General features: G+C 38.7%; 2 protein-coding genes across 2 annotated transcripts; both read left to right on the top strand.

Moving 5' to 3' along the window:
- The first annotated feature begins 49 nt into the window (after window positions 1-49).
- On the top strand, window positions 50-6,300 carry plbd2 (phospholipase B domain containing 2). The gene is made up of 12 exons (XM_003451667.5): window positions 50-313; window positions 2,709-2,802; window positions 2,886-3,044; window positions 3,136-3,236; window positions 3,328-3,542; window positions 4,145-4,239; window positions 4,345-4,505; window positions 4,816-4,911; window positions 5,033-5,104; window positions 5,205-5,357; window positions 5,491-5,653; window positions 5,795-6,300. Exons 1-12 carry the CDS (start codon window positions 93-95, stop codon window positions 5,963-5,965), a joined length of 1,701 nt encoding a protein of 566 aa, XP_003451715.1. The 5' UTR covers window positions 50-92; the 3' UTR covers window positions 5,966-6,300.
- A 105-nt stretch (window positions 6,301-6,405) lies between these two features.
- Window positions 6,406-14,966, top strand: zgc:158398 (transmembrane protein 248). The gene is made up of 9 exons (XM_005473429.3): window positions 6,406-6,529; window positions 10,878-10,936; window positions 11,458-11,537; window positions 12,512-12,557; window positions 13,094-13,355; window positions 13,445-13,544; window positions 13,664-13,805; window positions 13,895-14,035; window positions 14,128-14,966. The coding sequence occupies exons 1-9, from the start codon at window positions 6,406-6,408 to the stop codon at window positions 14,146-14,148; spliced, it is 975 nt and encodes a 324-aa protein (XP_005473486.1). The 3' UTR covers window positions 14,149-14,966.
- The last annotated feature ends 267 nt before the right edge of the window (window positions 14,967-15,233 follow it).

The following is a 15,233-nucleotide window of genomic DNA, read 5'->3' as shown; positions in this document are numbered from 1 at the left end:
GCAGGATGTCGGGCGGTGTTTTTTATTTTGAAAGTCTCGGCGGTAGTCAGGTGACTTGGCCCAGCGAAGTCACATGATCTGTTCATGTAAACATGGCGTGCAGGCGGAACGGAGCTGACCGTGTTAGAAGTTTTACAGAGGTTTTAGATCTTTTAAAGATGTTTCTGCTTTTATTTTGTTTGTTTTCGGCCGTTCGAGCAGAAATACGAACGGCTGTGATCGACAAGCAAACCGGACAGCTGTCTGTCATAGAGGGATATCAGGAGGATTTTGTGGCTTGGGCGAACTTCACTAATGATATAGAAACGTCAGGGTGAGTGTTTAGAGACTGTTCTTGGTCTAAAATGTAAAATATTTACCTCTAAAGGCTCGGTTTGTGCTTGAAATAGGTCGTTGGTGAATGGTCAAGCTGGGTCAGTGCTGCAGTTTCTTACAGAAAGTAAGGGAAAGCGTGTTGCAGCGTTGGCTCTCTATTGTTTCAATTATTCGGTTAATCGTCTTGATGCATTCTCAATCATCCAGGAAAGTAAATCTCCAAAAGTTGAATCTGTTCCTTCAGTGGGCTGGTTTCAGTCATTATGCAAATGTAAGGTTTATAAGGTTTGGGGAAACCTGCAGTCAGCTGAGACTGAAGAAGTCACTTGGATGAGTGACGAAACGTTTCTCCCACAAAACGCTACGTCCAGATGAACAGATTCAACTTTTGGATATTCGGTTAATCGTTTAATGCAAGGGTGAAGAACTCCAGGCCTCAAGGTCCGGTGCATGTTGTAGATATCACCTTGGGTCAGCACGCCTGAATCAAATGATTAGTTCATTACCAGGCCTCTGGAGAACCTCAAGACATGTTGAGGAGGTCATTTAGCCATTTAAATCAGCTGTGTTGGTTAAAGCACACGTCTAAAACCTGCAAGACATGGCCTAGAGTTCCCCACCGCTGGTTTAGTGTATAATTTGCAGTTCCACACACAGTGTTTGACTAGTTTTACACCCAAACCGACCCAGATTCTCTCAGGCTAGTTCAAGAATTTAAGAAAAATTGAGAAATTATACATATTAAAATATTTGAGTTCATAAAGAACGTAAACAATCATCCCTTATGAAGCTGTAACAGAATGGTGTTCCGCAGTGTCAATGGTCTAAATTGTTTTCTGCGGGGTTTTTTGTAAATGTTGACTCGTTGAGCAACATTTATTCCTTGTGGTTTTGTTTTGAGGAACCCAAATTAGCAGAAGTGACACACATGACACACTGAGAAACCTTCTGGAGGTCTTTAAAAGTTTTTCTTTGGACATTGGCTGGGTTTTTTTGTTTGTTTGTTTTGTTTGAAGGGGGAGGGGGGTGTCACTGATTTTTAGTCCAGTCCCTAAACCAGACCATTTCAGATGAATGCGTTTTGTTAAAGCCACTTAACACTGACCCACAAATCATTCAAGCTTAATAAAGGCATCTAATTTAAGAGATGAACGAGTGTTGTCCACTCATAGCTGATGACTTGGAAAAGAACCAAATTAATATTTTGTATCTTTAGGCACTTTGTTACTAGCAGCCTGTTACAAGAACACATCATTTGCACCCATTTCTTTAGTTGCAAAAACAAACAAAAAATAGAAAAGATAATACAGCATCCATAGTGTGTGGCCTGTGGAAACTATGAAAAGTGAGGAAAGTGGCAGGCCATAAAGAAATCTGTCTTCTCTGTAAAGAAAAGGGTGAGCCACTGAGGTATCCCAGATTACACAAGAAGTGGACTGAAGATCAGTGACAACAGGTCTGATGGAGTGATAAATTTAATTTTGATATTTGAACCAGAAGTTTCAATCCCCATGTGTGGAGGAGGAGGTCAGGAGAGAGGTAGAACCAGTATCTACAGCCTTCTGTAAAACATGGCGGACGCCCTGTCATTGTTTTTGGAGCTGCATTTTAACCAGTGGTGCTGGAGATCTTGTTAAAATTGATCAGTCGGAATCAGAATATTTTATTAATCCCAGAGTGGTCACAGTTGTTCCAAGACAGTAAGAACAGTAACCAACTAAATGAAATAATATAATAGATTAAATAACAATAACATGAATAGTAATGATAATAGGCGCTGGCACGGCTGGCAGCCTTAACCCAATTTCCCTCGGGATGAATAAAGTATGATCAATCAATAACAATAAGTAATAATACATATAAATGCAATCTCTTACAAAGTTACAAACTATAACAAAATAGCTCTGAATGTAGAACAGTGCCTTCAGATTTTAATCCACCATATAATAATATCTGGAAAGCATGTGAATGACAGCAGCTTCATTTTTCAGCTTAACAATGATCCCAAACACACTGCCAATGCCATAAAATCATACCTGGATAGAAAAACAATCAGCTGAAGTATTAATAGTATTAAGCCTGGAGAACTATTCTTGAACCTACTTAAAGAAATTACACGAAAGCTAGTTTAAGAAAGTTCAGACTGTGCAAACAAATTAAGGTGGTCATACCAAACCTTGACTTTCAATCTCATTAGATTTACACAGACTTTGCTTTCGACTTGTATGCATAACCTTGTTTGCACATAATTCAGTAGAGCACTGCACCACCTATTTTACTAGCAAAATGTAAACAAATGGGGGGTGGCTCAAGGTTTTTGCACAGTGCTGTAAACTTCATAAATTTATTTTTTTTCTGGAGATGGTTTTACATTTTGATGCTCGCTCTTTCAGGTGGTCTTTCTTGGAGGTGACTACCAGCAGTCGGTACAACGACAGCATCCAAGCTTACGCTGCAGGTGCAGTTGAGGCTGCAGTAACATCTCAGGTCAGTCTAAACCTCATTTGGTCAGAAGTTAAAATATTTTTGGTTTAATTATTCTAATGACTAGGTATGCTGGTGTTTTTTAGCTGATCTATAAACACTGGATGAACACTCTAATGGGTTACTGCGAACCCTTGATGTATGAATCTGCCTACTGCGAGCGCCTTAAGTCTTTCATCATAACCAACATGCAGTGGATTCAGGACCAAATAGAGAATAATCCAAACTCACCCTACTGGTACCAGGTACAGTGAGCAGGACTGAAAAAAATCCCTTACATGACAAGCTTTTTTAAAGGCCAGAAATCAGACTTTGTGCTATCTGTTTCTTCATCAGGTGCGTCTGACATTGCTGCAGCTCAAAGGTTTGGAGGACAGCTACAATGATCAGCTGTCTTTGCCAATAGGGTCATTCTCCCTCAACCCATTTGGCTTCCTGTAAGTAGTTATCTCATTTTCTGTATCATCCAAACATTATTTACCCTCTTTTGCTGAGATTTTAAACTTTCACTTGCTGTTGCCCAAACAGACTTTTCCAAATGGGCGGAGACCTTGAGGACCTGGAATCAGCTCTGAATAAATCCAGTCAAACCCGACCCATTGGCTCTGGCTCCTGCTCTGCACTGATTAAGCTTCTGCCTAACAATAAGGAACTGCTGGTGTCACATGACACCTGGAACACCTACCAGGCCATGCTGCGCATCATGAAGAAATACATTTTTGCCTTTAAAGTTTCTCCTCTAGGTAATTAATTGACGCAAGTGTGCCTCCTGATTGATGATAAGATTCACTGAGAGTGATCAGGGGAGACGAGATTAGAAATGAGCACATCAGAGGGACAGATCAGGTTGAGTGAGAACGAAGTTAGAGAGGCAAAGGTTAGATGATTTGGATGTGTAGAGGAGGGATAGTGGATATACTGGAGAAAGGATGTTTAATATGGAGCTGAAAGGCGTCATATAAATAACTTACTTACTTAATGATGCCCTCGGGGTCTGAGGGAAAACCACAAAACTTTTTTAAAGCCCATATATAAAGTGTTCATTGTGAGGGTTTGTTTGTTTTGCTTTGTTTTGGGGGGTTTTAGGTGCTGGTTGATTTTTCCGGTTTAGCTGTTGCTGTTTCTAGATATCCGCTCACTCTACTTTTAAGATTTACAATACAAAAACAATGGTCCCAATTTTTTATATAATGGCAAACCAATTATATATGTCCTTAAATGCTTGACTTTTTTGTTCTTTAATGCACGCTTAAAACCCCAAAAGTAGTCTAGGACCATTTTTGATGTCATTATTTTAGGGACTAGTTGATAGTGTGACTTCAGCACATGCTCTCATGTTTTTCAGACAACTATGTTCTTCCTGGAAGAACTCAGGCGTTCTCATCCTACCCTGGATCCATCTTCTCTGGGGATGATTTTTATATCCTAAGCAGCGGCTTGGTAAGCTCTCTTTATACTTGACATTACATAATATGATTTTTTAAAAATGGAAAGCTGGGATTATCTTATTGCTTTTATTTTTTTTCTTTCTTTTTCTGTCTGTAGGTTACTTTGGAAACCACCATTGGCAACAGCAACCCTGCTCTCTGGAAATATGTTCAGCCCACAGGAACAGTCATGGAGTGGCTGAGGAACATTGTTGCAAATCGACTCGCTGCTACTGGCAAGGACTGGGCAGACATTTTCACGAAGTACAACAGTGGAACGTGAGTTAGTTTTACTCATCAAAAAGAAACTGTTTGATCTGCTGACAAGGCTCCAGACTGTTCTGCTTTTTAGCTTGTGTTGATAATCCTCATTGAAGACCAGATTATGTAACATTTTGTTGTTTTGTCCGTGTCGTGCGTATTGGTGAAAAGAAGGCCACTCAGTTAGGCCGCATGTAACTGGGCCATCAGGAGTGTTTGCTGTGAACTTGTGCATCAGCTATGTGGACAACGTTACTTTGGTGGAAATTTATTGGAAGGGGCACTTAATAGTTAAAGTTTTATGCTCACTTTTAACTGTGCTTTGCAGTTACAACAACCAGTGGATGATTGTCAACTACAACCTCTTCACTCCAGGGAAGACTGACATCACAGAAGGGCTCTTTGTCGTGTTGGAGCAGATTCCGTAAGTCACAGCACCCGAACTTGGATCAAAATAGATCATTTATTCATTGTTTCTATTGACAATATATAACCCTATCAGACCTGACCTTAAAACAAGCATTTTATTTTTTCCAATGCTGCAGAGGACTCGTCATTTACGCTGATAAAACTCAGGAACTGCTGAAGAAAGGATACTGGGCTAGTTACAACATACCGTAAGTATTTGGTATGCAAACATTAAGGTGAATGTTAATCTGTACTTTAGATTATGCATGTGTCTTTTCTTTTGTCTATACTTCCAAATTCTTTATGAAGGTACTATGTAGAGATATTTAATACGAGTGGCTGCAATGAGTTGGTTGAGAAGTTTGGCCCGTGGTTCTCCCTGGACCAGAATCCTCGGGCTCAGATTTTCCGAAGAAACCAGACGGATGTTACAGATGTGGACTCGATGGTCCGCCTCATGAGGTACGGTCTGTGTGTTGCACATGTTTGGAGATTTGTATTCCCAAAACAAACAATCTCTAATAGATGTTGTAGTTTTTGAAAGTTGGGGGGAAAAAAGGTATCTTAATTTATGAGATGCACTGTTCCTCCTCAGGTATAATAACTTTAAGGAAGATCCACTCTCAAAGTGTGACGGCTGTGATCCACCTGAGAACGGAGAGAACGCGATCTCAGCGCGGTCAGACCTGAACCCAGCTAATGGAACATATCCATTTGGCGCCTTAAAGCAGAGACCACATGGAGGAACAGACATGAAGGTTTTCATTTTCACATCTCCCTTTGCCCTAACCCTTTTACCCATCATGCACCGTGAAGATTTGTTTTGGTTTGCCGTAAGTAAAAATGAGTTTAAAAGAGATGTTCACTGAGTTTGATCCATTGTGTGTGATTCTTTGCAGCTGACCTCCTACGAGATGTTCCGAGAGTACGGCATGGTGGCAGTGAGCGGTCCAACCTGGGACCAAGTGCCACCCTTCCAGTGGAGCACTTCCCCCTACAAAGACCTGCTACACATGGGTCAGCCTGATGTATGGCATTTCAAGCCTATAAAAGTCACCTGGACTCCTTAACTGGCATCAGTAGTTCCAGCTCTATGATGGTTGACAAAGGGAAATGACAGAAAAACAGTCATCACTGCTTCTCAAAGAAATCTTTAAGTGATACAGAGATTAATAATATACCTCTATTTGAATAAGAAGACACAAAATTTTATTTTATTTTTTTTTGCATTTCTCTTTCTCATGCAAAATATGTGAAAATCAGTATAGTAAACCCAATAAATATGCACCTTTCTGTGGAGAAATCACCAAGTATTATTACTTACATTTATGCTGATGAACATTTTCTGTAACAGTTGTTGCAAATGTTTTAATCCTGAGATAAATCATTTTTGAGTTATTCAGTATTTTCTGAAGTTTCGATTTTTTGTAAATAACTTTTTAAATAGACTTCAGAGCGATCACTTCTTTTTAAAACACGTGTGTTTGTGTGTGAAATAAAACAAGAAAACATGGTCAAAGAGAATCAGGAGCTCAAAGTAAAGCTTGATGAAGCTCTGGAAAAACATAAAGAGATCCTCCAAGAGAAAGAACAGCAGGACATCGAGCAGAGAGACATGCAGTGCAAACTCCAAGGCATGGAGGAATAATACAGAGCGCTGCATATAAAGCATAATAAAACACTGCACAAAAATCAACAGTTGCTTCAAGAGAAGAAGCAACTGGACGAAAAACAGAAAGAGATGGACTGCAAGCTGGAAGACATGGAGGAAAAATGCAGAGTGCTGCAAATAAGGCTCGATAAAACACTGCAGAGAAATAAAGAGTTTGTTCACGAAAAAGAGCAGCCGGACATAAAACAGGAAGAAATTAATTGCAGGAGAATTGGAGGAGAAATACAAAATGCTCCAATCAAATCTTAATGAAGCACTGCTCCAAAATCAAGAGTTGCTTCAAGAGACGGAGCAACTGGACATACAACAGAAAGAAGAAAAACTTATTCTCCAGAGGAAAAATCAAAAACTCCAAGAATTTTATAATGAAATGAAGTACAAAGCAACTGAACTGGAAGCCGAAAAGCAATGCTCAGAGATGCAGAGTAGCATCAATGAAATCCTGAGAAAAAACACAGAACTTGAGGAACTTTCTAACAACATGAAGTACAAATACACTGAAATCCAGGAGCAAAAGCAACAACAACAGAAAACACATGAAGACCTGCAGTGTACACTTCAAGAAATCCAGAAGAGAAACCTGCAGTTAGAAGACATGCACAGGAAAGTAGAACAAAGAACTACAGACATGCACAAGGCAAAGCTAATAGAGGAGGCAACATCTAAAGAACTGAAAGACAAGCTTGAAGAAAAACAAGCACAATTAGAAGACGTGGAGAAAAGATGCAAGAAACTTGAGGAACAAAATGTAGAAACAATTGATGAGTTGAAAACTCTCATCCTTGAGAAAAAAGTGTTCATAGAACAGTTCCTAAAAAAGAACAAAAAACGCTTCCACTGGTTCTGGAAGAGGGACACTGCTGCTCCTCACCTGATGCAACCTAGTCTTCCTCCACCTCTGTTCCATCTTAATTTTCACCTCTTCTCTCCCCTCTCTCCCTTTCTCTCCTAACACCTATCCCTCTCCCTCTTCATCCCTTTTCTTTTTTCACCCTCACCCCCCGACCAGTCCCAGCAGTTGACTGCCCCTCCTGAGCCTGGTTCTGCCATAGGTTTCTCCCTTAGGTTTCCTACATTTTAATGGGAGTTTTTCCTATCCACTATCGCCTAGTGCTTGCTCAGAGGGGATTGTTAGGGTTTTCTCTCCTCTCTCTCTTTCCTTCTTTCTATCCCTCTCTTTACCTCTTCTTCTACCTTTCCTTTACCCCTTTCTTTTCATCCCCCCACCCAACTTTTCCATTTCCTCCATCATCTCCCTATCCGATGTTCACTTTTGAGAACAGAGGGTTGGGAGATGGGGGGAACAATAAACACAATTGGCCACATTTTACATGTGTCAGATCAGCCTTCATTCAACAATAGCTGCATGTGTGTTTGTGTGTGAGTATAACATACATGCTTGTTGGATCCAAATCCCAGAAGGAATTCAATAAAACAAAAAGTCAAACAGAAAAACAAAACAAAAGTATGTTTCTCTCCCTTCACAGGTGAGGTTTGGTTTTTAAATCCTGATTTGTATCAGCTACCAGTTGACCTATATTAGTTCCTTTCAGATTAATCTGAGTTCCTTGTAGTTGTTGTTCTAACTCTCTGATCAATACCAGTCCACTCAGTTCTATCGATTTAATTTAGCCTGATGCAGTTCACCCAATGCTTTCACTCACTGTAAGAATACCCAATAACACTTCAATGAGTTACCAATATGTCAGTGGCTGTTTCTGTGACCCAGCACGTCGAGTTTATTCCTCTATTTCTTTTCTTAGGTATATTGAAGGTATGTTAGGTTCTTGTTGTGGCTGTTATTAGTTTGGATCTGAGTTTCCTTGTATATTGTTATTCATTGTTTATGGTTAAGTCCATCTAGTTATAATCTCCTAGGTTGCCTAGTTATAGTCCTTTGTTTATTTAGATTCCTTTGTGTCATCACCTCTGTTAAGTCTCACTTGTTGGTTAGTGTGTCTAACCTGTCTTGTTTCATGTCTGTATGGTTCATGTTGTCAAGTTGTGTCATGTCTGCGTCCTGTCGTGTTTTCTGTTTATTTTTAAAGTCTTGTTTCCATTTTCTATGTGCTTAGTTTAAACTTCCCTGTGGCGTCATTATGCTCATTATGCCCACAGCCCATGTTGCCTTGATTGTGTTTTCTTGCAATCAGCCATAGTAAAGGTTCGTCTTCTGTTTAACATTCAAGTCAAGTTCCGTGTCCCTTTGTGTCTGCGTTTGGGTCCACAATTCACACTTCTTCTTTTTTTCCCCATAACTTTATTAAGCAACAGTATACAGAGAATGTATACAAATTGGAACATAATTAACACATGCCAGGGGGTGTAATATAAACAGTTACATGCATTCAAATAATTTGTAATTAGTACAAATAGTAATTGTTTTTATAGCCTTTTTATTAAGTGATCCACTAATCAATTTCATGTAAGATAGAGTATCATTACAGTAGTGTTTAAAATTAGGCTTTTGACTACTGTATTTGTATTTGTGGAAATAAAATTTAGCTAAGGTAACTAACAAGTTTATTATAAAGTATAAATCTTTTTTTGCCTTCAAAAGAAACAAAATACAACATTTTCCAATTTCAGAGTAAAGTCCTTGAGCTGTCCAGTAATGAATTTACTGGAGTCTTTTCAAGATGTTCTAGCATGTGAACAGATCCAGAAGAGGTGCTGCGCAGTCTCAGGTTGGCTTCCACAAAATCCACTGTTTGGATTTATGTCCTTTTTGAACTTTGTCATATAATGATTAGCAGGATAATATTTATGAAGTATTTTGAATGAAACTTCCTTTACTTTATTTGTTACAAGATACTTGTTAGGAATTGTCCATACTCTTTTCCAAGTAATATCACTGACAAAGGAATTCCAATAAGAAATCACATATGGAACAGATAGAGATTCTCTCTGGAACAAAGCATGAATATTCTTATTACTTTTACTATGGTTTGTTTAACAGATTATTCCTATGTGTGAATCCACAGGATTGGGGAGAGAAACAGGTGATATGCAAGGTTGAATTTCTTTAAATAGCATTATAATACCCATAGGTATCACATCAAACAATATGGCATATTATTTGGGTGTGGCTGAAAATTTATAAGTGTTTAAGAATTCTGAACAAGACATAAGCTGCCCATTAGGATTAAACAACTGATTCACTAAAACAATCCGTTTCTCAACCCAACTAGAGAAAAATTATGATTTATTTTTATGCGCTATGTTCCTATTATTCCAATACGTATGGGGTGTAAAGTTGTGTTTATATATAAGAGACCATGCAAATAGAACTCCAAATTCACACTTCACACAGTCTGCTCCCACAAACCGTGACACAATACAACTCCAACAGAATGAATTTGATTCAAGATTTGGCAGAAGGTAGCGCTGCCTCAGACTTTCTGCTTAAACAAATTTGGCATTGCTACTGCTGAATATTCTGGATATATTAACACTTTGAGACTCTAAAATGGTAGGTTAATACACACATTAGGTAATTAGGAAGATGCAGCACAGATGGGCAAAAAAGCCACAGATGAACTAAAGCTGTCTCATTTAAGCATCCTTCGGAGGCCTCGTTTGAAGGCCGATTACGTCAGAGCAACGCGACGAAGGCTGTCCCAATTCGAAGGCTGCTATAAATGCGTGTTACTGCAGGCACTTTCTTGTTGTTTCAGGCACTTAGCTTTATTTGATCTCTAACTCATCAAATAAAATTATGAAAAAATGCCAGCGGAATAGTGACAAAGATGTCCGCAAACTCTAGACTATTCAACTTAAAAACTCTTGCTGTGTAAATAAAAGAAAACACCTGTTTGGGTGGATTACGCAGATGCCTTAAAAATGTTTTTTACTGGAAACATTCAAAACCCTATTAACAATCAGAATAAATTAATTGTATCATTCTCTGCCCCCCTCAAAAAAAGTTTCTTACAACTATGCTTCCTGTAAACTGCACTTTATTTCAATGACCTGAACTCTGAGAAGTGGCAAACTCGCCAAGCTAAATGTGAATATTTAAATAGTCGGTAACGTAACACCACATGCACATTAATAAACATTTAGTGCCAGTGTTATCCTGCCTTCCAATGCTCAAAATAAGAATAAAGATAACAACAATGATATCTGCTGTTGCTGTGTCCTTGCTTTTCCCCCGTTTTAAAAACAAATTCAAGTCATTTAAAGTCATGTGATCTAGTCCTTGTTGTCGTCATAGCAGTGTATTGTCGTAAAGTGACAGCGGTGTCGTGTCACTATTTAATAGCTGAACTTCCTCTTAAATGTCGAACTTTTGTTTACTTGTGTTTAAGAAACTATTCCGGTGTATTTTACCAAGCCTGGAGACGTGAACAGAGCATACGAGCTCGAGGTATGACATTATTTTTCAGAAAGCTAGCTAGTTAGCGTCATAAGAGCGGTAATCTTTGCCAGTAGAGCTGGTTGTTAGACTAGTTGTACGTCTCCTGTTGCGTAGAGTATTGATTTAATATAATTACTAGATAGATGTGTTCTTTTTATTTTTTATTTTTTTTTATAAGTAAGCATTTAACTGTCTACAGTCACGTGACAGAGAGTACGTGCTTTCAGCTTTGCTGAAACTAAATGTGATTATGTTGAAAACGAGGTACGCTCGAGAAAAGACATGACAAATATCCTGTTTTGTTAAGCAGTAGCTATATAGTATTTCCACAATAAATGTTACAGATTTTCTACAGCTTAATGCTCACTATGAACATAACTAGGTGATCCATGCAAAGATTTTTCATTAGAAAGGTTTAACTGCTTCATACATGATGTCTCCATGTATGTGCAATACAGAGCATGTGTGTCCATGCCAAAGTTGTTGTGTATATATTTATGATTATATATATTTATGTACACTATCTGTAGCACTGCACTACAGGGTGCCTGTCTGTTGGACCAAGATTGGCTTTCTGTTCCCAACAAGGAAGATCACAGTTAGATGTTAGGTGAGTGGAGATAAACTTTCTGGTCTCCCAGTGCCAAAGTCCGAACAGACATTATTCTGGAGAGTAAAGGTCAAACAGCCAAGAGGACAACACTGGCTAAAATGTGGGACACAGGCACCCACCTCTGCTAAAAGCATTTTGGAGTGGGTTTGAACAGATTTCTTTCTCCTTTTAGTACTTCCAATCTCCCTCATATTACTCTGACCCTAGCATCCTCCTCTGTCACACCCCTGCCCCTGCATGTATATATGAATCCATGAATTGTCTCTGTAGTCACTCTCAGTAAAAATCTTAACATCTTCAACTCTGCCCCCTACAATGCTGTCTTTTTGTTAGTGGCACTGTCTCCAAATCAAAGTTATAGCAGTTCTCATTAGCATCTTGTAAAACTTCTCTTTCTGCTCTTGCTGCTATCCTACTGTTACGAATCACCCCTAAAACTTGCCTCCATCCTGCCGTCTCTATGTGCTCTCTTCTTCACCTCTCTTATGCAATGTTTGTTGCTTAGAATAGTTGACCCCATCTATTTAAACAGGTCCACCTTCACTACCCCTGCTCCTTGCAGCTTCACTTTCACTCCACCTGTGTACTTCTCATTCACACATGTACGCTGTCTTGCTTCTACTGACTTTCATTCCTTTGCGTACTTCTACTTCTCCAGGCTCTCTTCCATTTGTTTCCTACTGAAATTGTCTCTGAAATTGTCTTCCTCTATGTCTTACTCTAACAGATGTATTGAACTTGCCTAATAATAATGAAAAGGTCCATTACTTAAGTACTTGTGATACTTGGAGGAAAAATGTGAAATTTTTCTCTTCTGTTTACAGCTCGTCACATCTCCGCTGTTTGTGGAGCCTGATGATGGGTTTCTGGCAGCCGCTGACTAATCTTAGAGATTATGTGTCTCAGAATCCTCCAGGGACTACGTTTTTCCTGTGTTTGCTAACTCTGGCTATTTCATTTATCTGCCTTAGTTCTTACAGCTACACTCACACTCTGCCTAACCCTGACATAACAAAGGTGAGGAGTGATTTAAACTGGAGCAATTTTGGGCTTTTGCTCTTTTCTGTCATCTATATATTAGAGTAGTGGATGCACAATAAACATGGCTGAAGTTTCAAATATTAATCAGCCTGTGTCAAAACCTAAGTTGCAGACTGCTCTAAGCTCTCTGTATCATTTTTTTTCTACTCTTGGTTCTTTTTGAGGCTCGAATATTCTATACAGAGGAGCAATTAATCAGAAGAAATGTACCTTAAAGATAGGGGAGTTAAAATGACTGGGTTCAGACTGAGAATGAATTAAGGCCTGATGTCAGACAAATATGGGGGTTTTTTTTAAGAGCAGTCCAAAAATAACAATATGGAGCTGGGAATGAGTATAGTAGGTTTCCTTAGTAAACTGAGCTAATTTTTCTCCATGCCTTCTCTAAATAGATAATTGGTGCTGGTGTGCATAGGAAACATGATGCTGTGCAGGCTTTGACTGAATATACCCACACATTCTGTGCCCTGATTGTATCTGTGTGTAATCTGTGCACTTTATTATTCTCATAGGACTGGAACCGTGTGTTATCCTCCTTATCAACATTCCACCTATGTGTGAAAGCAAATGAGCTTAATTCCTCAGTCCAATCACCTCTAATCAAGCAGGAAGAGGATAGAAAGACCTCAGTTAACTCAGCAAAGAGTCCTTCTTCTGTCGCTAATTTACATCTCAAGGTTCCTCTTGCTCTTGTGACTTCCAGCTCTCAGAGTGTCTCTCTGAGAGATCTCAGTCTACATACAACCTTGAGAGCCAGTCAGCTGCTTATTGGAGGTTAGTTTAGCCATGGAGTGCTATGGGTGTGAAATTATGCGAAAGTTTTATCACCTTACATTCTGATTGTAATTATTTTTACTCCCCAGGCAATGAAAATGTTTATTTGACACTAGAGTTTCTATCTGACAATGGTACCTACACCTGCCTCACTATAAGTGCCCCAAGTGACCTCCTGCCAACAAGTGTGTAAGTTTATCATGTTCTGTAAAGAACATGTTTCTTAACTTAATTACAGTGTAACTACGACTACTCCTCAATGACCTAAAAAGTCAGCAAACTCATAAATGTTATGTACTTTAATAAAGTCGTCCTCCGGAGTGCCCTGAGTCAGAGAAAAATATTTCATCCTTCTATGTGGAGGCAAGTAACCAGCTGCCTACAGCATCACTAACCTGCTACAGTCTGAACTTCAAGGATGATCCCACTCTTACAGTCATGTTAACACAGGTACGGTGTGTTGCACATGAACAGCACAGCTGATTTAGCCACAGTTCAGAGATTTGTTTTGTACCCTCATTTATTTCCTACTTCTAAAGGAGGAACAGAGTGTGGCAGTGCATCATCTGTTGGAAGTCAGTGTGTGTCTCCTTGGAGTTTGTTTGATGCTCTGTATAGCTGCTTGTCAACCACATGCACTAAAACGCCGCAACCAATGGAATGGACTGAACCAACAAAGTGTAAGTCTTGATCGTTCGGTTTTTAGAACCTTTTTACTGAGAAATCCATACGGATTATTTAACCTATCTTTGCTACTTTACTTTATTTACAGGAACCCTTAATAGACAGCTGAGTGATTAAATCTGTTGATGGTTGGAAAGAGAGGGCTACGCCTTACTACATCCTACAGAAGAAGCTGGTTTGTTGTTGGAGTACTACTAACTGTGAAAATATTTGTATAATGCTGCTTTGGAGAAAGCTCTCCTAAATTCATACTTAGGACTAAAGTCAGGGTACAGCAACCTCTCTTGGAACAGTTTGAACCAATTTATCTGTCTCTCATAACTTTTGCAACATTACGAATGTGCAATATGTAAAATCATTTTGAGAAACATGACCATGGTAGAAAATGAGTTATAATTTATTATTTATGATGTGTTTTTCAAAATAAAAGACAAAAATAAATGTTATAATAAGGCGGCGATGAAGACATTGCTCAAGGCTGAAGAAAATGGATGAAATGTCGGTTAAAATTGCTATTATATTTGCCTTATATTTGTTTAATAACAAAGTATTAACAGATCATTGGGCACTGTAAAGAGTGCGTGTGTAGAAATTAGCAGTGCTATGAACTGTTTTTCCTACAGGATTTTACGCTTCTCAGCAACAAATGACTGCAGTCATGCTGTTTCAGACATGTTTCTTTGCTGTAGAAGGAATAGCTTTACTTGGGCTGTTTTGTTGACTAATGTGATTCATTTGTCAGTATCACAGGTATTACAGTAAGCACTGTATTGTACTGTAACTGTAATGTCAATAAAAGCTAAAGCCAGGCTAAGGGGAATGTGAAGGTGAGTGACATCAGTTTTTAGTGACATTTAAAACTTCAAATACATTTTGCTTGTGCACTTATTTTGAAGCATCATTTAAATATCTTTCTATCCACCGGAAGGTTATGGCTTTACCACCACCAAGGTTTAATTATGTGAGTGCCATATTTTGCTCTGATATAAGGCCTCTTGAAACAGAAATCGAAGAGGAAATTATTTTTTTCTTTAATTTCATTCAATGTTTCCTTAAGTGTATGAAAAAAGGACGTATAAGGATTTTGTAAAATTAGTAATTCAATATAGTACATGTCTGTCGGAGAATCATCAAATAATCATAATAATGTTTCATCAGCATTTCAACTGCTGTAGCTAAAATAAAATAAAAAAT

Source organism: Oreochromis niloticus, linkage group LG12 (assembly GCF_001858045.2).
Source record: "Oreochromis niloticus isolate F11D_XX linkage group LG12, O_niloticus_UMD_NMBU, whole genome shotgun sequence".
Classification (NCBI taxonomy): domain Eukaryota; kingdom Metazoa; phylum Chordata; class Actinopteri; order Cichliformes; family Cichlidae; genus Oreochromis; species Oreochromis niloticus.
Note: the sequence above shows the minus strand (reverse complement) of the source record. Positions and strands in the feature narration are given on the sequence as shown.